This window comes from Cuculus canorus, chromosome 20 (genome assembly GCF_017976375.1).
Source record: "Cuculus canorus isolate bCucCan1 chromosome 20, bCucCan1.pri, whole genome shotgun sequence".
NCBI lineage: Eukaryota > Metazoa > Chordata > Aves > Cuculiformes > Cuculidae > Cuculus > Cuculus canorus.
This window is the reverse complement of record NC_071420.1, coordinates 12,087,680-12,111,452: the sequence shown is the minus strand read 5'-3', so window position 1 is coordinate 12,111,452 and position 23,773 is coordinate 12,087,680. Positions and strand designations below refer to the sequence as shown.

The 23,773-nt window shown below is 50.7% G+C and overlaps 1 protein-coding gene across 1 annotated transcript in view; it reads left to right on the top strand.

Annotated features, from left to right (window-relative positions):
* Positions 1-23,261, top strand: part of TSPOAP1 (TSPO associated protein 1) — a 67,660-nt gene extending 44,399 nt beyond the window's left edge. The window contains 14 exon segments of the mRNA XM_054085267.1: positions 1,944-2,040; positions 2,043-2,090; positions 2,093-2,269; positions 2,533-2,699; positions 5,337-6,464; positions 7,059-7,182; positions 7,331-7,482; positions 7,662-7,830; positions 9,984-10,055; positions 10,425-10,460; positions 11,156-11,259; positions 13,441-13,512; positions 14,682-14,810; positions 21,948-23,261. Of these exon segments, the coding sequence (XP_053941242.1) occupies positions 1,944-2,040; positions 2,043-2,090; positions 2,093-2,269; positions 2,533-2,699; positions 5,337-6,464; positions 7,059-7,182; positions 7,331-7,482; positions 7,662-7,830; positions 9,984-10,055; positions 10,425-10,460; positions 11,156-11,259; positions 13,441-13,512; positions 14,682-14,810; positions 21,948-22,163 (2,691 nt within the window). The 3' untranslated portion in view covers positions 22,164-23,261.
* Positions 23,262-23,773: the final 512 nt, after the last annotated feature.

Genomic DNA, 23,773 nt, shown 5'->3' with positions numbered 1-23,773 from the left:
CTTAACCGGAACAGAGTGAGCTTGCAAAGGGTTGCGGTTAGACAGAAGTGCAGGAGACTTAACATAATTACCGGAGCCCCAGCAGCCATGTGGGTGCGAGACCAAAGGGCAGGTAGATACACAGGAGAACTGAGATGTTGAGGTCAAAATTTCAATCCTTGTTTTTCAAACCCAGGCCATGCTCACAGTACTGCAGGCCAAGGTTGTGGATCACTTGCCCACATTTCCATGTCTGGTGTAGATGAGTACACGTGGTTGGGTTGCTCTGCCTCCTCTGCAGCCAGGGGAGAGAAAAGGGTGCTTCCAACCATAGAATGCCCTGAGCTGGAAGGGACCCACGAGGCTCGTCGAGTACAACTCCTGTTCCTGCACAGGACAACCCCAGTAATCACCGTGGGACTGAGGGCCTTGGCCAAGCGCTTCTGGAATATTGTCAGCCTTGGTGCTGTGACTGCTTCCCTGGGAGCTCTTCCAGGGCTCCACCACCCTCTGGGGGAAGAACCTTTTCCTCATGTCCAACCTAACCCTCCTCTGGCACAGCTTCCTGCCATTCCCTCTGGTCTTGTCCTTGGTCACCAGAGAGAAGAGCTCAGTGCCTGCTTCTCCTCCTCCCCTTGTGCAGGAGCTGCAGAGCCCTCAGCCTCCTCTCCTTCAGGCTGAACAGACCCAGGAACATCAGCTGCTCTTCACACTCTTCCCCTACAAACCCTTCCCCAGCTCTGTGCCCTCCTCTGGATGCTCTCCAGTACCTTTAGATTCTTTTTATCCTGTGTCTCCCAGAACTGCCCCCAGTGCTCAAGGTGGAGCCGCCGCAGTGTGGAGCAGAGCGGGACAATCCCCTCCCTGGCCCAGCTGGTGATGCCGTGCTGGATGCACCCAGGACACGGTTGCCCTCTTGGCCGCCAGGGCCGTGCTGGCTCATGGTCAGCTTGTTGTCACCCAGCACCCCCAGATCCCTTTCCACAGGGCTGCTCTCCAGCCTCACGCTCCCCAGTCTGTGTGGGCAGCTAGGTTTCCTGTGCCCCAGGATGCAGACTGCCCATCTTGCTGGAGATGCGTCTTCACTTGGCTGTCAACAGAGAGATACAGGGTGAAAGGATCCTATCTGTCCAATTAAACCTGAGATCCAGACCTGTGTGGCTTTTGCCTGTGCCCAGGGATATTTAGAAGCAGGTGCTGTAGTGTCTGAATCTCCTGTCAGTGTTTCGGAGTGCTTCTGGTACATTCAGGAGAAGGTTGGGCTCCATTTGCAGAAGACAGTGGAAGCCACTTTGTTTAGAGTGAGGGGCAGAGAAAGGGGTGGTTGGTGAAGCCCAGCTGCCTCACCCGCCTTGTTCTTGGGGTTCCCTTCTCCTCCATCGCTCAGACGTTTTCTTCAACAACAGACTGAAAATCAACCAACATTTTGAATTTCTGTAACCCAGGTAGGTGACCACAAGTCATGCAGTTGCAGCCTGTGTGTCCGTTCTTCTTCATTGATTCCTCTTTTTCTTCAGAGCCTTTACCAGCTTCCAAGAAGTGCTGGGATAGTGTCCTTTGCTCCAGCTCCAGCTGACATGAAGGCTTCTGTGTCAGACATTCTTCTGGCACATGAGAGTGGGCACTGATAACGTTGTATAGTTTGGACTCTTCTTCTGCTCTGAAACTGGTTTGTCAGTGCACTGCTGTGGCTTACAGAGGCCATGTGTGGTGGCCAGAGCTGCAGTGGTGGAATGACCAGGTATCTCCTTGCAGCCAGTGGCAGTGGGTTGTTCCAGGGTTGACCAGCCATCCTGGGTTGTGACATTGTGGTGCCAAAATATCCCTATGCCAGCAGTGCAGATCCTGTTGTATTTCTTCTGGAGAGTTTTGGGGTGGTGAGGGGTCCCTTTGGTGCACAAGCATCACACGATCACTTCCCTGTGTTTCATTGTTTGTGATAGCTTTTTTGGCTTGTTTCTTAGATGGAACAATCTGTGACCAAAGCGACAGAGATAGAAAGCCTATCTGACCGGAATCTGAAGCTCTGTATGGAGACCTGCCGTGCCTGCTCTGTAGAAGAGTACCAAAGGGTCCCAGTGCTGAGAGAGAGAAAGAGACAACGGAGAAGCACTGAGCACAGAGCCTCCACTGTCCCCTAGCCAGGCTGAGGGGACAGAGGGCACCTCCCGAGATGCAAGCGCAGGTGGGAGTGGCTGCCATGAGTTTCCTGAGGTTGTCCACTGGCAAGGGAGTTGGATGAAAGAGATGTCCCAGGAGTGAAAAGAGAGGTTTTCTAACCTTGGTGAATGTCTCTGCCCATGGATGGCTGTAGATGTGTCTGACACCCTTGATTTTCACCCAGCACTGTTCTGTGGGCGACACAAACCTGTCTGCCAGTGGTATGGGTGGGTGTACATGTACCAGTTGCTTCAGTTGGGTGCTCCCCAGTTGATTTCCTGCCCCACTTCAGCTCTCTGTGTCCCAGAGAAAGGTACAGTGCTCTTGTTTTGCTGGAATAGTGCTGCCAGGGCCTGATGAATCTGTTTTGCTTTTCAATAGCAAGAAGAAAAGCTGTCTGAAATGGAAGACGGCAGCTGACCCTTTTCGCTGAGCACAACCGCAGTTCCGACCTTTCCGATATTCTGGAAGAGGAGGAAGAAGATGAACTCTCTTCAGAAGCTCTCGAAGAGAAGAAATGGGACCAGAGAGAGCCGTGTTCCCGGGAGAACGGGGAGAAGGTAACTCATAGCAGGGTAATGCCTGGGGAGTGCCAGTGCCACCATCCCATGCCATTCGCTCTGGGGAGCAGGTGCTGGTCTGAGCCCAGCGCCCTCAGCAGCACTTGTCTAAGATCCTGCCTGCTCTGCTTTTACTCCCAGTGTTGCCTTTAAACTAGTGAAAAATACAAGTTCCTTGTGAGAGGGGAAGGTGTTTGTGTTATGATGTGCTCAGGGGTTTAATTAGTTGGAGAAACACACATGTTTCTGATCCAGGGATAGAAATCAGTCCTAACATATACAACAGAGAGTACAAAGGGATCTGTGAGGTCCATCTATCTATAGATATGTACCGGTCCATGTGAGGGAAACACAGGCAGGGAAATCCTTCCAGTACTGAAAGGGCTCCAGGAGAGCTGGGGAGGGGCTCTTGACCAGGGAGGACAGGGATAGGATTGAGGGGGAACGGTTTCAAGCTGCAAGAGGGGAGATTGAGATGAGATCTCAGGGAGAAATGTTTTTGCTGTGAGGGGTGGGGTGGCCCTCACCCTAATACGAGGACAGGCTGAGAGATTTGGCTTGTTCAGCCTGGAGAAGGGAAGGCAGTGAGGAGACCTTAGAGCGTCTTCCAGTCCTGAAAGGGGCTCCAGGAAAGCTGGAGACAGAGTTTTTAGCAACACCTGTTGTGACAGGACAAGGAGTAATGGTTTTAAACTAAAGGAGGGGAGATTTAGACTGCATATAAGGAAGAATTTTTTTATGATGAGGGTGGAGAGGCCCTGGCCCAGGTTGCCCAGGGAGGCGGTGGAGGTCCCATTCCTGGAAACACTCATAGTCACAAGCAACTTGATATGGTTAAAGGTGTCCTGCTTCTGCGGCGGCATTGGACTGATGACTTGTAAAGGTCCCTTCCAGCCAAAGTATTTCTTGTGATTCTAGGGTTGTGGTGTATTTAGGAACTTTTGGGTTATCTCAAGACTCTTCAGCCAACTCCATCAAGGTTTGGCAGATAAGATTAAAACCTTTAACCTCAACTAACCTGTTTAGTTTCTGAAACCATTTATTGTATTGGACCTCAAAAACTAAAGCCACAACCTTCATAAACAGCTACAATCAGTCTTAATGGGCATAATTTTATGCTTGCATTTATAAATTCCATGCTTCACTCATTTGGTGCTAACAAACTCCAGAGCACATGTTCTGTAAAGGCATTTGGAAGAAGCTGAGCTTGTTTGGTCTGGCAGACAGGAGGCTGGTAGGAGGTCAAGGAGCTGCAAATGATTAAATCATTTAAAGGGTGGTTAAAAAAAAATGAGTGAGCAAAAAATCACCTTGTTCTTGGCAGGTGATACAAAAAGAGGCAGTCAGTCATGAGTTGCTATATGGGAGGTTCTTGTTGGAGAGGAGTACAAGCGTCTTTCCCAGGAGGGTGGAGCAGCCGTGGAATGGGTCCACAAGAGAGGTGGGGGATCTCTGCTCTTTGGTGGTTCCAAGCTTCAGCTCAGCAAAGGCTCTGCTTCAGTGTTGGAGATTGAACTGGAGGCCTCTGGAGGCTCCTTCAACCAGCACTAAGTAGGATTCAAGACCAACTTTTGCTTGGAAAAAGTTATGAGGTTCGGAATAATCAATAGGGCAGCTTAGAAACGCCTTTTTCCCCCCCAACACTATGGTTCAGTTTTCAGTTATCTCTCGTCGAGTCTCCTCCTGTAGCCTGAAATATTAATGGCTACATACGCTTTGTAACTGTTTGTTGAGTGCTTTCAGAACATGTCATGACATAAATAGTCAGGGAGGTTGAACGAACACTTCCGAAGTATCTTCCAGCCGGTACGATGCCATGCCACCTAGGATCCAATCTGTTTAGTTGAGTATAAATGTTGGAAGAGACAAAACAAAATCCTGCAGTTGGTCGAGAGAGATTTTAAGCCAGCAGTGTTTTCCCCTAAGATTTAGGTGAGCTGGTAGGCCCTTATCCAGCTGCAGCTGAAATGCAAATCTGTGTTGACCCCTGGAAGGTAGAGCAGTTTGGGTGTTGTTTGTGTCACTGCTGTTGGCCTGGATTTGCAGACAGTAAACTCTGGAGCTGGACCTTTGGCAGACGATGGGAAGGGGCCTGGGGAAGGGTCTCCCACTGCAGCAACAGTCTCCAGGAAGTTTCTTGCTGCACAGAGTCACTTCCTTCTGTTCCAGCGCGAGGCCAGAGAGGTAATGGAGTCCTTGTGGGAGCTGGGACTCATCCCCACGGAGGGAGAAACCCGCTGAGCTCCAACGTGCCCTGAACAGCCCTGGAGGAACTGGGCTGCTGCCTCCCCATCATCCCAGGCTGGGGATGCTGAAGCTGTGGGAGCTCAAGTGGGCAGGATGGAAGGTGCTGCAGGTGGTTGTGTGTGTAGGGACAGAGGCTGGGAGGGAGCTTTTCCATGCATTGGCCTTTCTCACTTTCCGCTGCTTTGCAAGTTCATCTGATTGTCTTTTGCCAGAAGCCCCATTGCTCTCTCTTCCTTCCTCCCCTCGCTTCGCTGCAGCCCACAGTCGCCGCTCCATCCTGCTGTGCTGGGAGGGAATCAACTGTGCTTTTGCCTCTCTTTTTAATGTTTATTTCCTCTCTTTTTTCCTTTGCTTGTCCTGGCTGTGGCTTTTCTCGGGGGCTGGGTACAGATGGATCTTTGTGATACTGACAGCGATGAGGAGATTCTGGAGAGGATACTGGAGCTCCCACTTCAGAAGAACCACAGCAAGAAATTGTTTAGCATCCCTGAAGTGACTGAGGATGAGGATGAAGATGAGGATGAGGAGTGTGGTGTGGAGGAAAAGACAGACCCTCAAGACTCGTTGGAAACAGTTCCTTACCGTTCAGGAAGGACAGAGAAGCCACCCAGCAACAAGGAGCCATTTCTAAAGGTAGATGGGAGCAATGCCTCCAAGGATCTGTCCACTCAGACTCCGCGGGAGGAGTGTGGTGGTAAGGAGAGCAGAGGGGATGCTGACCATGTAAATTCTGCCTCTGTCCCACTGGCCGGGAGTCAGAAGAAGGCAAACTGGAACTGGAGCTACCAGGAGAATGATTTGAAGCCTGGAACTGGGGCAAGTCCCCCTCGAAGCAAGAAGAAGGGAACTAATTATCGAGAGAAGAGCCGGAGTCGGCCTGAGATGAGTAGGAAGAGACAGAACGATTTAACAGAGCATTGCAGTCGTCTGCTGGGCAACTGCAGTGCCATGGGAGGTGGGTTATACAGAGTTCCAAGCCTCAGGGAGGAGCTGAACGTTGTGAGCAGTGCTGGTGGGAAGGAGGGGTTTGATCTGTACGGTCGTGCCAGGCAAGGCGCTGTACGAAAAAGCCACAGGAAAGCGGTGGTTCCAGGGTTTGCAGAACCTTCTGGGATGGCAACGCGCTGCTCCAGCCCCAGGAGCCTGGAAATAGACATTGAATATGACTCTGAAGATGATCAGGATTCAACCTGTGCATCGCCCCCTGAGAGCAGGATGTGGCCAGAAAGGTCGCAGATCTGGGAGGGGGACTGGGGCGATTGCTCTGGTCCATCTGAGCTTGTCCGCACGGATGGCAGAAGGGATCTAACCAAACTGGAGATGGTGGAAGAGCAGGACATGGAGTGGGCTGAGTCTCCAAGCCAGCACCTACGATTCTTCTGCTCAGAGGAGGAAGAACTGAGATATGAAAGCAATTCTGAGGAGCAGGGCTGGGAGCTGGACTGTAAGTCACCTGGCTGGAGAAGGAGGCTCGAACATCCTTCGAAGGGGATACGTAGCACCTCCTTGCACAAAAGGGTTGGGTGACTTTTCCTATTCTGGCTTTGAAGCAGCTTGCAGTGGCGTTAGCTTCCCTCTGCTTCCCTGCCCTGCCTGTATCTTGCTTTGTTCAGTGTTGTCCAGGGAAAGGACCCTCCTCTAGGATTGTCTGGAAGAATATCTGAGAGGTTCTGTAGTCCTTTGCTGCTCCGTGCCTTTTCTTGTCGTAGCTGCTTCTGCTTTCCCCGCTCACTGGCCAAGTGTCACTGATGCAGTATTCCTTTTTGCACTGGGTCTTCCTCCCTACAGCAGGAGTTTGTGGGTCCCAAATGAAAGTCCCTGGAGAGATAAACAGATTTGTGAAAGTTCCATGTAGATGATGGCCATGACTTCATTGCCTCCCCATGAAATGCCCTTTCCTGCACCTTCACGCTCTTTGGTGCGTGGCAGGGCGCCTGCCTGTTCTTAGTTCTGTTTTCCCACTCCCTTGATATTTTCAGCTCCACCGGGTCCTTGAAGAGGAATGTTGCATTTGGATGTGCTGCTCTTTGTGGAGTGCATTTGGGCTGAGCGCTGTTCCCATGCGTTGGAAGGGAGAGGCTGCTACTAACTCTCTGGTGGTTCCTGTTGCAGGCATCCGGTAACAAAGATCCTAGGGCCCAGGAGCTGCCTGGCACAGCCTGGCCGGCTCCCAGCCGAAGAGGGAACAGGAGTGTAAGGAGTCGTCACGTGCACAAACCTTTGCTCTCCAGTCCAGGTGAGCGGATGAGGGAGTTGGGCAGCGGGAGGGAGGGAGGCTGTTGGAAACAGCAGGGCCGAGGCTGGTAGGAGGTGTGTGAGCCATGCAGGGCTGTGGCACAGCAAGACTCCTGACATCATCTCTGGTGTGTCCCCATTTCACACAGGTCCTCCAAGAATCATGGCTTCAGAAACCTCTGCTAAAGATGATGGCATTAGAATATTTGTGGCTCTCTTCGACTATGATCCTGTTTCCATGTCTCCTAACCCCGATGCAGCAGAAGAGGAGCTCCCATTTAAGGAGGGGCAGATCCTGAAAGTAAGAGCACACCTTAGAGAGTGTCCCCTCCTCTGTATGGATCTGTTTGATGTTCCAGGGAAAGCATAAAATTTGGGACTCAGAGCCTCCTTCCTCTGAGAGTTTCTTCAGCTTGCCTTTCTCTGTACATCTTGGTCCCTGTAGCATGAACAGCTTCTGGCCTGTCTTCTCCCTCGCAGGTGTGTGGAGATAAGGATGCTGATGGCTTTTACCGAGGCGAATGTGCAGGAAGGGAGGGGTACATTCCCTGTAACATGGTATCTGAAGTCCAGGTGGAGAATAATGAAATCAAGAAGCAGCTCCTAAAGCAAGGATTCCTTCCTGCTGACACACCCACGGAGAGCATAGGTACTGTATCTCCTTTCTGGGCATGCTGTGCTGTTGCCAGCATATTTCTTTGCTGGAATGGGGAACGTCAAGCTCCGTGGCCGGTGCAGCCCACCACGGCAACCTCCAGGGCTGGTCCCTGGGATCTGCAGGCCTGTTAGTGACTGTTGCAGGAGTGAGCAGGGAGGTCTCCGTGAGTGAGGGAGGCAGATGCTCTGAGGTTTTGGTTCATACCTGACTCCACTGCAGCACAGCACTGCCCAGGGCTGTGTTTGCAGCTGCTGGAGTTGCTCCTTGAGGCGTGCTGTCCGTGGCGCAGCATAGAGCGCGAGGGAGGATGATCCTCAACTAGAGGAGGGCAAACAAAAATGTTTGAAGAGCAGCTGAAGGATGCGAGTGAGAAGTTTCACTTCTGCGTTCTCTCCTTTGTTTTGTGAGTCTGTAATTGCACGCATAGGGGTGAAGATGGGAAAAGACTGGAAGAGAAGGGAAGGAGGGCTGTGAGACAAGATAGGCAGTCAGAAGGGTACGAGGGGGAGGCATGGTTCTTGGGCTCCTCCTCGCTCACTCCCTGAAGTGCACAGTTCAGTGCTTTATGCACTGCAGAGACTTATCTGTTTCTTCTCACTTGTGTTGCTCCGAGAGAGGAGAGGAGCCTTTCTTGGGTTGTGCAGCCATCCCAGCTCAGGCTGAGTTAAGCTGTGAGCTGCCCCAAGGTTCCTATCAGCGTATTGGTGTTCCTTATGCCCCCAACTCTCATCTTGCCCCTCTCTGCTACCAGTGGCAATTGTTTGACCTGCTCCTTCTCTTAAAATGAGGAGATTCTTGGTTTGATTCTTGGTTTGATTCTTGGTTTGGCTGCCCACTGCAGCCCACCAGTTCAGCAGGGTAAAACAGCACAAGCTTGTAGAGGCGGGCTCATCTGGAGACTTGTCTAGCAGGGACCTGCTCAGTGCAGAAGTTTTAGCCAGAGACCTCCAAAGATCCCTTCCCTACTAAGAGAATAGTGGGTTGCACCTCATCCGGCATTTGTCAGATGTTAAATGTAGCAGGTTTTATTTCATCTTTATGATGTTGCTTCTGAAAGATAAAATTTGCCTGGACAAGCTGGAGAAGTGGGTCTGCATGAACCTCATGAGGTTCAACAAGGCCAAGTGCAAGGTCCTACACCAGGGCTGGGGTAATCCACAGTTTCGATACAGAATGGGGAGCGAAGTGCCTGAGGAGAAGGACTTGCAATGCTGGGGGAGGAGAACCTCGACATGAGCTGGCAATGTGCTTATAGCCCAAAACCCAACTGTGTCCTGGGCTGCATCCCAAGCTGTGGGACCAGCAGGGCAAGGGAGGGGATTCTGCCCCTCTGCTCCACTCTGGTGAGACCCCACCTGGAGCCCTGCATTCAGTTCTGGAATCCCCAAAATAAGAAGGATATGGAACTGCTGGAACAGGTCCAGAGGAGGCCACAGAGCTGATACGAGGGCTCAAGCACCTCTGCTAGGAGGACAGGCTGGCATCGTTGGGATTGTTCAGCCTGGAGAAGAGAAGGCTGCAGGGAGACCTTAGAGTAGCTTCCAGTCCTGAAAGGGGCTCCAGGAAAGCTGGGGAGGGGCTTTCTGCAAGGGCCTGGAGTGACAGGGTGAGGGGGGATGGCTTTAAACTGGAGAGGGGAGATAGATTAGACATCAGGCAGAAATGTTTTGCTGTGAGGGTGGGGAGGCCCTGGCCCAGGTTGCCCAAAGCAGTGGTGGCTGCCCCATCCCTGGAGGTGTTGAAGGTCAGGTTGGATGGGGCTTGGAGCCCCCTGATCCAGCGGGAGGTGTTCCTGCCCATGGCATGGGCTTGGAACTGGATGGACTTCAAGGTCCCTTCCGGCCCAAACCATTCCATGATTCTATGGAAGTGGTGAGCTTTGTCTGGTGTGTTCTGTGGAATGGCTGATGGGCGTAAATCCAGGGGTGGTTTCTGTGTGGATTTGGGATGTCCTCAGACCTCATCTGAGCCCACATATGAGAAATGGAGATCTGGACTTTGCCCACAGAAATCCCGGTGTCTGCTTCCCGGGGGAAGCCTGTCGTTCTGCTCTGTTGCTTGTTCACTCTTCAAAATGCTTTTCACTTTCCATTCACTGTCTGTTTCTCTTGTCTATTTATTTGCTTTTTTGGCTTTTTATTAAGGAAATGGCACATTTTCTCCACCTCCACGCCGCCAAAACGTCCCACCTCCAAAACCCAGACGCTCCAAGAAAGGTCTGTGTCCTCCACTGCTTCCTCTTTGAGTTTTGCTATAGGATTGCAGTCTGCGTTGAATCCTTACCACTTGGTTAAAGGACCCTCAGATGTTTGTCTCTGTGCGACTTCTGGGAAGTGGACAGAGAGCCTATCCCTGTGCTGGTGTTAAGTTTTTAACAGCAGTGATGTCTTATATAGTTGTGGAACTTGACCTCTGCTTCCGCTACATCCTTGAGTGATGGTTCCTAATGTAGACTCTGAGTTGCATGAAGGGTTTGCTTCTGTTGTTTGCAGCCTTGGTCTTTGTTCTTGTTTTGTCACTTGTGTGTCGTGGTCACTGCAGAAGGATGAACGTGCCCTCATGAGTGGTTTTATTTCCTCCAGCAGGGCTGGATAAACAGGAGAAGTACAAGGCTCATCCAGGTGAGAATTGCTCTTCCTCACTGTGAGAAGAGGGTTGGTGTATTTGCACTATTGTAATACAGACACGTTTTGCAGATGAGGGCCAGTGCAGGACCCTGTAGTGCTCTTCAGGGTAAGGAAATGGTCACTCAGGAAGGAAGAGTTTGAGTTCTTCTATTTAGTAGTGGGTGCAGTGGCCTTTGACTAAACAGGGTGTTTGAAGGTGGAGGGCACGTGTGGTTGTGGTTTGGAGGCGCAGGGAATCTCTTACCCATCTGATGCTGCCGTCCTTAAAATCCAAGGTCCCTTGAAGGGTGCTCACTCTGCCTGGGAACACAGTCACGTCTGGACATCTCTAGGCTGAGCCTGCCAACCCCTTGCTAGCCCACCCAGTGCTGACCTGAAACAGGTCCTTGAGATGAAGGACTACTCAGTGTTATTTCTGAAACAGCAGACTTTGCTTTTGCAGACTTGGAGCAGATCTGTGAGTACTGGGGCTGAACAGGCAGGTGGTGTGGAAACACCGCGTGTTCGCTCGCTGCTGGGCTCTGCCTGCTGCTGGGGTGCCAGTCCATGCTGTCCCAGGCTCTTGCTGTTCCCCTGGCACTCAGAGGATAAATTTAGTAGCTCAATAGTAGAGCGTTGCATGGAAGGAGCAAGGGATTTTGTCTTGGAAGTTGCAGCTCAGATTATTTTGTTTTATTTTTGGCCTGCAGGACAGAAGCATCAAGACTTTGAAGCTGAACTGCTGACTCCTCGAAGTATGGTGGCTGTCTTTGACTATAACCCTAAGGAGAGCTCTCCCAATGCAGATGTAGAGGTAACAACCAGCTGCTCACTCGTCTTGTAGGCTTCTTATTCCACTCTTATCCTCTGTCCAAAGACACTTAGTGCTTTGGTTGAAACCAAGATGATTTTAGCTTGGTGGTATAACAGCTACAGAGGGTTGGCTGAAGTTACGAAATGTGGAGTTTGCTGATCTCATGCATTCTCTGCTAACACTGATCAGGGTTCGTGTGTGAAGAGTAAGAAGCAAATTAGCCCTGATGATTTTCAGTAACTGTCTCAGTGGAACTAGTTCCCTGAGTTGGAAGGGATCCACAAGGATCATCAGGTTCACCTCCTGCCCCTGCACAGGACATCCCAACATTCACACTGTGGGGTTCTGGAATATTGTCAGCCTTGGCGCCGTGACTGCTTCCCTGGGAGCTGTTCCAGGGCTCCACCACCCTCTGGGGGAAGAACCTTTTCCTCATGTCCAACCTAACCCTCCCCTGGCACAGCTTCCTGCCATTCCCTTGGCTCCTGTCCTTGGTCACCAGAGAGAAGAGCTCAGCACCTGCTCCTCCTCCTCCCCATGTGAGGAAGCCGCAGAGCGCCATGAGGTCTCCCCTCAGTCTCCTCTTCTCCAGGCTGAACAGACCCAGGGACTTCAGCCGCTCCTCACACTCTTCCCCTACAAACCCTTCCCCAACTCCATGCCCTCCTCTGGATGGTCTCGAGCAGCTTTAAATCATTTTCATGCTGTGGCGCCCAGAACTGCCCCCAGTGCTCAAGGTGGGGCCGCCCCAGTGCAGAGCCCTCACCCGGCTGGTAATGCCAAACTGTGTGAGTATCTCACAGCCTCGTAGCATCCTCTCATGCTTGGGCAGGATTTAGCAGATCTGGGCAAGAGGGAGCAGCCCCTGCTGTTGGCAGCTGATCCAGGGCATCTTCTGGGAAAAGGAAAAACCTGCTTCAGTGTTTGAATGGGCTTCTGGTACTTTAGGTGAGCATGTCTTGGATTATGTCTTTGGTATTAACTACCTGTGCAGGCCTTCTTAAACCCAGAAGACTTGGCTCCAATTTAGTGGACCAGTGCTTTTCTCAAGCTACAAATAATCCAAGCAGAAATTTTGTAGCTAAGTCTGTTTCATGTGGAAAGATTGCAATGCAGATTACTTTCTGCAAAAAGCCTTCTTGACTTGAATGCTCTGTTCTCTGTTCCTCCACAGCAGTGTTAGTTGACTCTGAGCAAATATAAACACAGAGTTTGGAGTCAGATTCTTTCAATACATCCAAAGACGGGCGAAGTTCAGGCAGTGCTTGCTGTCCGAGACAAGTGTCTCACGATCAAGACAGTCTGCTTCTGAGGAGTGAGGGTGTTAGGGGTGGTGGATTATCTTGGGAGAGATCTAATGCGAGCCCCTGTCAGCCAGCGCCCATACAGGTATTCATGCATCTGCCCAAAAAATACTCTGAGCTCTTGTCAGCAAGAAGGTCACTCTATTTTTTGCAGCGACTCAGCCTTCCCAGAACCCTACCTGTGGAGAGAGCTGAAATTATTGAAACAAGTTGGTGCAGTTCAGTTGCATTGGTGGAGATGCTCTTTGTTCAACACTCCCAGGAAATCTGGTCACTGTTTTGCTCGAGGGCTTCAACTCCTGTTTGTGAACTTGCACCAGGACACAGGAGGAGCAGCTGTGCTATTCAGGTTGCTCCAAGCCCCATCCAACCTGGCCTTCAACACCTCCAGGGATGGGGCAGCCAGCACTGCTCTGGGCAACCTGGGCCAGGGCCTCCCCACCCTCACAGCAAAACATTTCTGCCTAATGTCTAACCTATCTTCCTTTCTCCAATTTAAAGCCATTCCCTCTCCTCCTGTCCCTGTACTCCCTGATCAAGAGTCCCTCCCCAGCTTTCCTGGATCCCCCTGTTTTGTGCTAATGCTCTGGTTTGAGGTCAAATCCTCCCGTTTCTGTATATTCCTGCTAGTGACTCATCACTGAGCACTGCATACAGAACAGGCTCTTCCAAGCAAGCTGGATTTAGGTCTTATATTTCAAGAAAGAGGTATTTCTCATGCTGTTCCCAACACACCTTTCCAGAGCAGTTGGTAGGTACTATTTGGCTTCCTCCCTCACGGTGAGATTGTGCAGGAAGCCCAGGGTGATGCTGTGTTTGTGTTGAGGAATTCCAGGCGGCGCCTCTTCTGTAACCACTGTTCTCTTGCTCTTCATAGGCTGAACTGACTTTCAGTGCAGGAGACGTTATCACTGTGTTTGGGTCCATGGATGACGATGGATTCTATTATGTAAGTACAGGGCTTGGAAAGGTGCTGTGGCTACATCGGAAGTCCTTGGAGCCCATCTTGTGGCAGGAGAATGGAAATCAGGGAACAAAATATTCTACTTCTGCGAAAAAAAGTAAACCTGTATCTGCTTAGTGCGGGGTAGATTGTTCCTGGCAGCCCATACTCCTCCTGTAAACCCAGTATCCAAGAGGTTCTGAGTTTATTTCTTGGCATAATTTGACTCCAGGTTTCTCAACACCTGGGATACCCTTTTCTGTACATACATTAGCTGAATCAGCATCTGCTATGAACTGATTTGTCACCAAGCATCCCCCAGCCAGGGTAGGGGGCTAAAATGGTAAAGAAGAATTAAAATGTGTGGTGGCCCCCAGACAGCCACATGTCAACGTAAACAAGCACCGGTATCTGTTTGATTTATCTGGGGACTGTGCCAGCCATTGAGCTGTGTGCTAGACACATTCCTTGTTCCTTGGATCTTCTGCACAGAAAGCATCATGCCCTCGCTCATCAAGGGGAGGTGCAGCCCCAGCAAAGTCTGCTGGGAATCTCTGGGAATTTTTTGTTTGACTTCTTTTATAGTGTTGGCCGAACAGCATTGCCTGGGTTGGTTTTGTCTCGCTCCACCCTTGCTGTTGAACCAGACACAGGTTTTTAAGGATACAGCCAAGCTTGGCTTACAGCTCTGGACCTTGGTTAGCACAGAGGAAATGCCTGGACCAGTAGGACCTCATTCTTTAAAAGAATAAACAAATACCAAAGCAAATCAAATGCCTTTAGCAAGCCCATGGCATGGTCACATTCCAGTTGCTTCTGGGATGGCAGTGGAAATGTTTTGAGTTTGTGGGAGTGACCATGTAGCTAGGATGCGTTTGTCATGGTTTCCTGCTGGCTTTTCTTCCTTTCCTCTTTGCTTTTGCGTTCTGAATTGTTTCACAACAAAGCAAGAATGTGAGTCATGAAATTGGCTGGATCCTTTCAATGTGAGTGTGTTCACAGAATCACAGAATCACAAGGTTGGAAAGGACCCATTGGATCATCGAGTCCAACCATGTGTTCCTGGGCTTCTCTCCTTTCATAGCCGAGCCATCGCTGCACAGGACTCATCCTTTCTTTGTTATTTCTCCATCAGCCAGGAAACCTGATGTGAGGAATGAATATTGATCTTGCAGGGAGAGCTGAACCAGCAGAGAGGGCTTGTCCCATCTAACTTCTTGGAAGCTGTCACTTCAGACGGAGGCACGGTTGAGGAACTTAATTCAAAAGATAAAGAAGCTTTTCCGTTAAGTGCTGAGAGCCAGGTAAGATTGCGTGACTCTGCATGGCCCAGACTGTGATGTGGCTGGAGCTTGGGCATTGTGCAGCAAGGGAATCATTTGAATTGCATGCAGCACAGTTCATGCCACAGGAAATGCTCAGAAGTTTAGAGGGGAGTGCTAGGAGTTCTTGAAGGCTTTCCTGTAGTGCAAAAAGGCACAAAGCAACAGCATCCACTGGGGCCTCAGTCTCATTATGGTCAGTTGAGCCAAGAGCATCCCAAGTCCCACCAGCAAATTCTTTAGATGCACAGAGGGGTCAGTGGTGAAATGCTGCTGCAAGCACCGCAGCTCGGCCAGCTCCCCCGCCACGTGAAATGCCTCAGATATGCTCATATCTATGCCAGAGAGTTGTGGAGTTAGTAACACCCGCACACCATTTCTTCTACCCATCCTGAGTTGGATACAGCTTAATCCAGTTCACGGGACTTTCAGACAAATTCAAACACACCAGGGAGTTTCCCAAACAGATCTATGGGATGGATCCCAGATCTTGAGAGCAACCCACAGGTGCAGGGAATTCAAAGGCCATCCCCTTGCCTGTGTTGCTGATACTCTTGAAACACATGATTTGGGTCAGGGAGGTTTGGGTCATCTGTCAGATTCAGTCAGTGCTCAGTGGGTGAAGTCAGAAGTGTGGCTCCTCCCTGGTCGCTCCTGGATTTCCCATCCTGTGTCGTTCTAGAGAATGGGAGGCACGGAGGGACATGGCTTGGTCCCAGCTCACATGTACTCAACCTTCAGTTCATCCTGGTACGTTATTGGCACTGCCAAGTGGTGCCAGACCCATAGAAGTGTGTGAGAGTGGGCCCAGGTTGGCTTGAGCCAGTCCTTATGGAAGCACGTGGCCCTGGATCCTCCTTTGTTGAACTCTCTGCTGGCTCCACCCTTGCTTTCCTGCTCCCTGCAGCATCCCTTGTCCTGTTTTCCATGCTCAGCTCCTCCTTTCTCTGCACTCACCTCCCATCTCTATCTTCAACTGCTGCCTGATCTCCCCTAGGCTTTACCTGCAGCCCCATCTCTTGCTTCCAGGTGTTTCAAGCCTTGTTGGTGCAGTGTCTGTCTCGATGCCCTGTTAGGAAGAGCAGGCGGCAGGCCTGGCTCAGCAAAGAGGTTTGTGGGTAGCTTGCTGGGTCATCTTCTAAACTCATAAGTTACCTGTGTCACTTTTGCTTACCTGTGTGAGACACTCGGTCCCTTTCCTCCCAGCACATGAGTGCTGGTCCGTGCTGGGGGATCACAGGTTGATAAGTTGTTACAAGGGCATAAGAATCCCGAGGTTACTCAGGCCTGACTTTCCTCGCAGGAAACAAGCAGTCAGAGTGGGTTTCTTCCTTCGCATTCCTTCTCTAAATGATTTACTCTTCCCAAATGCCCCATGCGTTGGAATAGCAGGTGCCAAAGGAGCCTTGTAAAAAGTAGAAGTAAATCAGGTGGCATTTGAAATGTGACTTTATACAGATCTAACCCTTCTCTCTGGCATCAACCAGCAGCAAGGGCCTGTTTCAGATGCTGGGGTCGTTATTCCAGCCCCAGCCTGGGTCCTCTCAGAAACCGTGTTGGAATTCAAGTCACCTTCAGGGCTCGAAGAGCTCATCTCCCACTGGGACATGTGAAGCGTTAGGGCTAATGGTGTTTTATTAGAAGCAGGGAAGAGAGACCAACTTGACTGATGAATGTGGTAACACAACAAACCTGCCTTTGCTTCAAGCATTCCTGTGTGCTTCCTTTGCTTCTGTTTCACTGGTGAGGAAGCTGTGACAGTTTGCCCTCCCCTGTCTCAGTCTTTGTCCCAGCACTCACAGGGTCACAAGGTCTGGTTACCAGCACAAGCTGCTCCTGCTCGCTGCCCTGCAGCTGCTGCTCCCTTCCCTCCCACTGGGGCTGGGTTCAGCAGTGGGTGACTCTTCCCTGGGCACAGCACTTGGGCCCAAATAGCTCTGCATGCTCAAGGCTGTCAGCTTTTTTTCCTGTGGTTTGTGACAACCTTTTTTTTAATCAAAAATGCCTTTGAAATGTGATAAAAATCCATATTAAATAGCCATTTTTCAGGCTAGCCGGCCCTTCTGACCATTCCATTTGTCTCCATTGCTCTGCCACAGGTCCAACAGAGCTTCCCTTGCCCTGGCAGTTGTTGGGTCTGCAGAGCAGGAAGCTGTTGATTTAGGTCAGGATGTATTTGTGAGGTTTGGCACTTGGCCGATCCATGAACTGCTGCTCTTTGTAGCCTGGAGACTTGGAAAATTCAGTTGATTGTGATTAAACCAAGTTGATTTCAGTGGAAATCCACTTTAACTGTCCAAGCAGGACATTGGCTGCTTCTGTGTAGTGCCAGACTGCCTCCCATCCCTCTGCTTTCCTGGGGTACCTGTCCTAGGTGACCTGGGCTTAGCCGTCTCCTGCCTCCTGCTTGTGCTTTGCAATCTCAACCTAAACAGCTTCCAAACAAGGAGGGCATGTTTGCCCCTTTTTAAAACCCGTACGTTTACCCTCATAACCAAGCTTGTAATGAGTTAGCTACATCTGAGTGTGTTCAGTGATTGTTGAGGGGAGACAGAACCTGACCCCCCTAAGAATTTGGCTCTGTCACAGCCATCACAGCACCCCTGCCGCTGGGCAGAGCACGCAATGGGTGAGGCAGAGGGGAAACCTCCTCCTGTAGCACATTCTAAGAGCCATCCCTGAGTTGGGATGAACTCTCATGGTGACACAGCCACACCTGAGGCTTTCCAGACTTCAGCACAGAGTTTAGGAGCTTGTTCAAGTGTGTGGCTGGTGGATGCAGCACAGACAGGAGCCCCTCTGCTGCTGCTGTGAGGGTTTGGGGATGTGAGGGGCGTGCAAACCATCACCAGTAGCAGAAGGTGCGTGGCAGTCTCTGGAGAAGGACTGGTTAAATCTTGTGAGAGACAGCATGGCAAAACAGGCTTGTGTCAAACTTACCGGTCCCAGCGTGAGACCCAACGCATCAAGGAGCGTGGGTGTGCACTGCGGTACTATGGCAGAGCCTTGGACTTATATTAAAGCAGGTTCCAATCTTGACAGAAGCTTCTCCGTCAGAATCATGAGGTAATTTTACATTGCTGATAACTTCTTGGATTTGACGTTTTCACCCTGTCCCTCACTTTTCCTGTTTCTGTGCTGTGATGCCGAAGTCCTCAGGATAAGGACAATATTTCCAAATTGAACTGGGGAATGTGGATAATTTTGAATTATTTCTGAGTAAAAACTTCACATGCTGGCAACTGCAAAAGCTGAAGCAGTTTAACTTCCAAACTGACAGCAATTGGGGAATAGGCTGAGTAATAAAAAGCACAGCACAAAGAGGAGCATCCAAGAAGCTGCAGTCGCAAGGTGGGGCCCTGAAACGCTCACGCTCATCAGCTCAGAGCAGTTGCTTTAATGCTGCAGATGTCGAATGAGTATTTATGCATCATAATATTCAGTTTCTGTCACTGATTGTAAAGTGCCTTCAGCAAGTGTTCAATTCTAATTGATTTCCTGTATTTATTTCTGCCCGTATCATGCACCCGTGATGGTTCTTTTCTTCAGAGAATGAGGAAGAGGAGAGTCCAGTGATAGCTATGAATGATAGAGAGAGAGCAACCATGTAAGTTTGTGTGAGATCTCATCCGTCTCCCACAGCCTGGCACACTTTTCTTCTTCTCTGGAATTGGACAGGCTGGTCTGGGGCTCTGCGGGCAAGTCCAGCTCCGAAACCTCTAGTGGCAGAGCTTTCCCTGCCCAGTGGGTTCTGTGTTAAAGACAAGTGGTGCTCTGTTCAGCACATGAAGTGCCATGGTTTGGAACAATTATCCGGTGGTTTTGGGGACCGTGAGCATAGAATCATGGAATGGGTTGGGTTGGAAGGGACCTCAAAGCCCATCCAGTTCCACCCCCTGCCATGGGCAGGGACACCTCCCACTGGATCAGGGGCTCCAAGCCCCATCCAACCTGGCCTGGAACCCCTCCAGGGATGGGGCAGCCACCACTGCTCTGGGCAACCTGGGCCAGGGCCTCCCTACCCTCATCGTAAAGAATTACTTCCTAATTTCTAATCTAAATCTTCCCCTTTCCAATTTAAAGCTATTTCCCTTTGTCCTCTCCCTGCACTCCCTGATCAAGAGCCCCTCCCCAGCTTTCCTGGATCCCCTTTCGGGACTGGAAGCTGCTCCGAGGTCTCCCTGGAGCCTTTTCTTCTCCAGGCTGAACAACTTCAACTCTCTCTGCCTCTCCTCATAGCAGAGGTGCTCCAGCCCTCAGATCATCTCCATGACCTCCTCTGGACCACTTCCAACAGTTCTGTATCTTTCTTAGGCTGGGTATTCCAGAACTGGACACAGGGCTCCAGGTGCAATCTCACAAAAGCAGAGTAGAGGGATGGGACTGTGCTGGATATTCAGGCTTAGAGAAGACCAGCTTTGTAACTCGGCCTGGCCCCTTTGCCACTGTTCACATCCACAGGCAAAGCTCCACTCAGCCTTTGCAAGACCCCGGTCAGGCTGAGCAGAGCCTGGATTCAGTCTGCTGGGTTGTCTTTTTTTTTCATCTTGATTATATTCGTTCCTGAGCACAGTTCTTGTGTGGATAATTGTTCTGTCTGATAACAATAAAAGAAACAATTTGGGTCTGGGAGGGTGAGGGCCCTGGTTCTGTGGGGCTGTGGAAGCACATCTGTGGGTTTCTTAGTTTCAAACATTGTTTTCCTGAAATTTTGCGGATCAGGAATACCTGAGACAGCACTGAAACTAACCCCTGAAACTTAACCTCAGGCTTCTATTCCTCAACTCTGACAGCCTTTATCAGCATCTCAACAGAGAGGGTTTCCTTTGTGTTTCTTGTAAAGAAACCTCAGTTTTAGTATCATTTGTCTCTTACCCAGTGGATCTGAGCTGGTTCTGTTGCTTTTTTGCCATACAGGCACCTCTCCAAGTATCTGGACAGGAGTGGGTGTGAAAGTGCCTCCGAGTATGAGCATCTGCCTGGGCATTGTGGACCACAGCTGGGAACCACAGAACTTGCAGCCCCAAAGACAGGAAACTGCTTGTCCCATCCTTTTAACCCTTCAGTATTTGATAATGACGTTGGTGCTGTGGTTTCCTTGTTATGGTCAGTAACTATGCGGTTTGTGAGTTGGTCTGGGCAGCTGCCTCTCCTTTTACATACAGTCTGTCATGCAGAGCTCCATAGGAGAAACTGTAGAACATTTGGACCACTTCAGATCTGCCCTAACTCTGTCCCACCGTTGCCAGAGAAATGGTTTCCGGGGTCCATGGGCACCAAGCCTCTGCTGCCCTGGCTTTGCAGGTGCCTTCGCATCACTCCTACCTCCTCTGGAGCCACTGAGCTTCATGGAGAAGATCACTCGCTGTGTGTGAGTGAAAGCCCTTCTGATGTCAACCTGATACTGCTGTGCATTTTATCAACACAGGAGGAGTTCCTGGAGCAGAAACCAGGGATTCTTACTCCTGCACACAGCTTACCCGGTAAACTACCATAATGGCCCTTATCTGGCTCCTTTCTTCTCTTTGTCTCCATGAATCACAGAATGCTTTGGGTAGGAAAGGACCTCAAAGCCCATCCACTTCCAACCCCGGCCATGGGCAGAGACACCTCCCATTGAATTAGGTTGCTCAAAGACCCATCCAACCTGGCCTTCAACACCTCCAGAAATGGGGCAGCCACCACTTCTCTGGGCAACCTGGGCCTCCCCAAGATCTCGTCTCAATCTCCCCTCTTGCAGCTGAAAATTGTTCCCCTCATCCTATCCCTGCACTCTCTGGTCACAGCCATGTCTTGTGCTCTTTGTCCCACAGGAGGTGGGGTGCTAAAACAGCAGAAGGTTGCGAGAGCTCGTACTTTTGACCCCAAGGAACCTTAAATAAGCTAGGAAGTGTGGTTGCGGAGAACTATGGTGTCTGTGCATCTGCTTGAATCAGCAGCTTTCCCCAGGCACAGTGTGGGACAGGACCAAAGCACATGCTCTCCTGCCTGTGATTGTCACACATTTCAGTGTGACATTTCCACTTCCCTGGCAGAGCTTTCTAGCCACTCTCTAGCCGCTCTCAGTTGTGTTTTGGGGAATGTCAAGGGAGGATGTACATCTGAGAGCTTCGAAGATGCTGGTGAATGCTGTGTGGAAGAGAAGCAGTGGAACAAATATTCTCCTAGGCTTCAAAACCCAGAGCCTCTTCCCTGGTGAACTTCTTGGGAAAGCTTGCCCTGCCAGATCAGAAATGGTAACTGTCTGGACACCAGTGAGAGGAGATCATGGAAAGAAGACTTCTGGGAGCTGGCCCGCTGTCAGTATGTTGTGAAAAGGCAGCTGAGCCCAGGACTAGGACACTTTCTGGTTTCTAGAAGCTGTTTCCAGAAGGAGCAGCATATGGCGCATCATTTGGGACTACAGATTCCAGTTAATGTTCTCAAATGCTTGAGTGACTTAGAAACAGGTCAGTCGCTGTGTGCCACCTTGGTCCAAGACTCCTCCATGTCCTGCTCCATCCATCATGAACTAGTTCTCCGTTATTGATGACTCTGTCATTGCCCCTCCTGCTACTTGGTGTGGAGAGTGCTGAGCAGCCTTGCAGAGGCTCCGGATTTCTCTTCTGACTGTGACAGTGTGGCCACTGCTGCCTCTCTTGAATGTTTGAAGGTCTTGCCCAGCCCTTAATTAGGTTGGATTTGTTCTTAATGACTCCTCCTTCCATTCCAGAGTGTGCTGGGTGTCCAGCCCAGGCAGCCAGTGGGCGTACATGAATGCATCCGTGTCCACCCACCCGTGCTCTCAGGAGAACCTTCACTTATGGTGTCTTCAGCTGTGAAGCAGCTTCTTCCATCGAGTCCTCAGTGGGGCTTTCCTGCTGTCCTTTTCTTTGCCCAAAGTTCAGGAATTTCGGAATGCCTGGGCTCAGGTTTGGTCTGGGTTTTGGGTATGAAAAATCTTAAATCCACTGGAAAATTCCTACCTGAATTTGCAACCATGCAGAGGTGCTGACCCCTGCCAGGAGAGGGGCAGACTGGCAGGAAGCGGGCAGGGTTCTCTCCTGAGATTTATGTTGTGATGTCCTGCTCCACCTCTAACTTCTGCTTTTTCTTTTGTTTTCTCTTCTTCCCCCTCAGTCCAATCCAGATGGGTCTGTTGATCAGCATGACTCCTCACCAACTCCGACTCTGCCACCTTCCTGCCTTGTCACGGGCGAGCAGTGTCCAGAGCAGGCATCGCTGGCCCTTCTCAACTGCAGTGACGCGCCTGGACAGAGCAGAAAGAAGAGAAGCTTCTCCTTCTTCAAAGGCAGAAAGCTCTTCAGAAAACTTGGGTCCAGTAAGAAAACCTAACAAAGGATTTATTGTTCCATACAGACTGTCTGTGCGGCGCACATCGGGACTGACCGTTTGGGAGCAGCCCTTTGCAATAAGCTGCTTGGAGGATTTTCTTAGGGAGAAGAGTCTGTTGAACAGAGAAAACTCTTCAGCGGGGCCGTGTGCTCTGCTGCAAGCCTGGCGGGTGCCCTGCCAGAGGCAGAGGCTCTGAGCGCCACTGTGGCCCTGAGGGGTGGGGTCTTGGCTTCAGGACCCAGCTGCCTCCACAGGGCCGTGTCCTGCTCCGTGCAGCCCTCGGCGCACCCATTCCCTGTAAATATTTTCCTTTATCAGTTCTCTTCTGGCTGTAAGTTAGCTCACCGGCTTTTCCAAGCAGAGCCCCTTAGGAGGAGCTCCTGTGTACTCCTTAGTGTTCCTCTGCTCCGAAGGAGGCTGTGTCAACTCTGTCACTTCCCACAAAGAGAGTTTGCACTTTTCCATTTCCATGAATTCCCTTTGCTGTCTCTGGGCTGACGAGTGAGTTCTTTGTACTGTAAACCTGTAAATACGCAGATGTGCCTGGGAGCTTCCCACGCTGCCTCCGTCACGGTTCAGCACGAGGATTCTCACGGGTGAAGGAGCGTTCCCTGAAAGGCGTCAATCCTTCTGTCGCTGGGGTGGGCTGCTGGAAGCTGCTCCTGGCTGGCTCACCTTGCCCACGCACTGGCTGGGAACACCGCCTTATTTATTTATTTATTTATTTATTTATTTATCTATCTATTTATTTATTGGTCTGTTTATTGATTGATTTCTCACCTGCCTCTCTCACAGTTTGGTTTGGCTGGTTTGGTGGGCTGCTCCCAAGTTGGAGCAGTTGGAGAGCAGAGCTGGGGCTGGAGAGTTTGCAGCTATTTGCATATGAGATGATGTGTTCCTTGAGTTCAGACACATCCCTTTCTAGGCCACGGAGAGTTTTGTACTACATGGTTTTTATCCTTTACAGTGTCTTTTTCTTTGCATGTTCCAGTGGGTACTTGTTTTGAGAAGGATGGTTCCGGGAGGCACGTGAGTGATGCCAGCACAGCGTCCGTGGGTGTTGGTGGTCCGGTATGTTTTTATTTAAGATCAAATTTTATTATATTAAAGTCTATTTTCACAAAAATACATTTTCCTTAAAAAAGCACAAGATTCACTGATTCTTCTTCAGCGGGGAGGCCGGGGGAGGTTGTACCCACTAACAGTCACTTGCTCCTTGAGAATGCTCCACAGAGCTTCCTGCCTGCCTGTTTTGGGACCACGCTGGGAGCTGCCTGCTCTGGAAGTGGAAAGCCTTTCCTGTTTGAGACCTAATCCTGGAGGAGGGAGCACCAAGGTGCGGTTACACAGCATCATACTGTGCCTGAACGCAGTTCTTCCATGTCCGGACCTCGGCTGGACGTGGTCATCACCCTGCTGGGTGGCTTCATGCAGCATCGATGCCTGGGGCTGGGTGTTGGGGTCAGTGAACCTGCGCAGCCCTGTTTCTTCCCGCAGTTCTGTTCTCTGCTGTTCCGTGGATGTGGGCACTCCTGGATGTGAAGAGCCCAGGGCTGATGCAGCCGTCCCAACACGCAGGCCTTGTGCAGGTGGATTGTGGGGCCGCTGGG